The sequence below is a fragment of the Triticum dicoccoides genome, chromosome 2A (assembly GCF_002162155.2).
Source record: "Triticum dicoccoides isolate Atlit2015 ecotype Zavitan chromosome 2A, WEW_v2.0, whole genome shotgun sequence".
NCBI classification, from domain to species: domain Eukaryota; kingdom Viridiplantae; phylum Streptophyta; class Magnoliopsida; order Poales; family Poaceae; genus Triticum; species Triticum dicoccoides.
In genome coordinates, this window is record NC_041382.1 from 669,934,836 (window position 1) to 669,936,551 (window position 1,716).

At 43.9% G+C, this 1,716-nt stretch overlaps 1 protein-coding gene across 1 annotated transcript in view; it reads right to left on the minus strand.

Moving 5' to 3' along the window:
* Positions 1-1,148: 1,148 nt before the first annotated feature.
* LOC119356104 (polyubiquitin 11-like) overlaps positions 1,149-1,716 on the minus strand; it is a 1,260-nt gene continuing 692 nt past the window's right edge. The window contains exon 2 of the mRNA XM_037623010.1: positions 1,149-1,550. Coding sequence (XP_037478907.1) covers positions 1,213-1,550 — 338 coding nt within the window. The 3' untranslated portion in view covers positions 1,149-1,212. The remainder of the gene's footprint in view (positions 1,551-1,716) is intronic.

The window sequence follows — 1,716 nt, forward strand, 5'->3', positions numbered from 1 at the left end:
TCTCGATCGAGCAAAGGCATGAGCTGACGATCTAGATCGAGCAGGTCAACAACCGATCTTTGATTTGGTTTGTCGTTCATCTCAGGTGATTTCTTCTCTAGAAAATAACTTAGAACATCAAAAACTGCAATTTGAAATGGTTCATGCAAACTGAATTTGATCGATCCCGCATTCATGAAAATTTATGAATAGGACAATGGTTCATGTTTTCTTCTAGACGTCTGCTGTATCAAATCCCTCTGAACATCCATACACTTATTAGATTTCAAAACAAGGCCATGATAGTTGGCATTCCCGCTTCAGGTATAAGCTCAACTCAATCATCTCCAATTAGTATTCTTTCTTGCTATCCATGTCTTAAAAGAGTACACGGTTTGGACCCCTCTGCAGAATGAATTTTCAGAACTCAAACATAGGTGTTCAAGTTGCGATTCCAATGTGCAATTCCGATTTGTATTTTCTCATGCCCCTTCATCATCCCCTTTTGTTTGCGCTTAGACTTGGAACATTTATTCTCACTGGCTGTATATACTTCTAAGTCTGCCAGATTATAGCCCAGTTAAGCTAATTCTGCCAGTTGCATTTGATTGAAAATAGAATCAAACAGCATGAGAAATTTGCAATGCATATTTATTTGAAAAGTTTGGTTGTATTTAATTTTGAATTTCCTGTTACTTTTAAGGGAGCGGCCTATTGTTTAGTATCAACCGATGCAATAACAACAATTCGAATTTTGAATGAGAATAATCTCGATGCAGTACACGTCAGAAGTTTAATTCTTTACCAGACACGCTGCAAAAATTGGAAGGTTACATTAACGCAGCAGGGATGCCACAAAATAGATCCAGAAGGATTTCAAGAAATAATCGGCAGCAGTATCCAAGTTTAGGAATAAATTGCATCATCCAAATCGTACAGCTAACGAGTAGGATCAAGCAAGCAATTCCAGCGCAAGCAATGAACAGAAATGAAATCAGAGAAGGAATAGTAAGATCATTGCCAAACAAGCAAATCAAGCACAAGATTTACCCGAAAGTTCACTTATCCATTACTTAGATGTTACTGTACCAGCAACTTCGTAAACCAAACATGTAACAGTGACTCGATAGTTCATTAAACCAACATAGGACTGATGCGAACGATGAAACAGTTCAAATGAAACAGACACAACGAACGACCATGCATAAACCAGCAGGTCCAACGCCAGGGCAATTACTGACCACCACGGAGGCGGAGCACAAGGTGGAGGGTGGACTCCTTCTGAATGTTGTAGTCCGCAAGGGTGCGGCCATCCTCCAGCTGCTTGCCGGCGAAGATCAGGCGCTGCTGGTCCGGGGGAATGCTCTCCTTGTCCTGGATCTTGGCCTTGACATTGTCAATGGTGTCAGAGCTCTCAACCTCCAGAGTGATGGTCTTCCCCGTCAGGGTCGTCACGAAGATTTGCATGCCACCACGAAGACGCAGGACAAGGTGAAGGGTGGACTCCTTCTGGATGTTGTAGTCAGCGAGGGTGCGGCCATCCTCCAGCTGCTTGCCAGCAAAGATGAGACGTTGTTGGTCTGGAGGAATGCCCTCCTTGTCCTGGCTCTTGGCCTTGACATCGTCGATGGTGTCGGAGCTCTCAACCTCAAGGGTGATGGTCTTGCCAGTGAGGGTCTTCACGAAGATCTGCATGCCTTCCCGAAGGCGGAGGACAAGGTGGAGGGTGGACTCCTT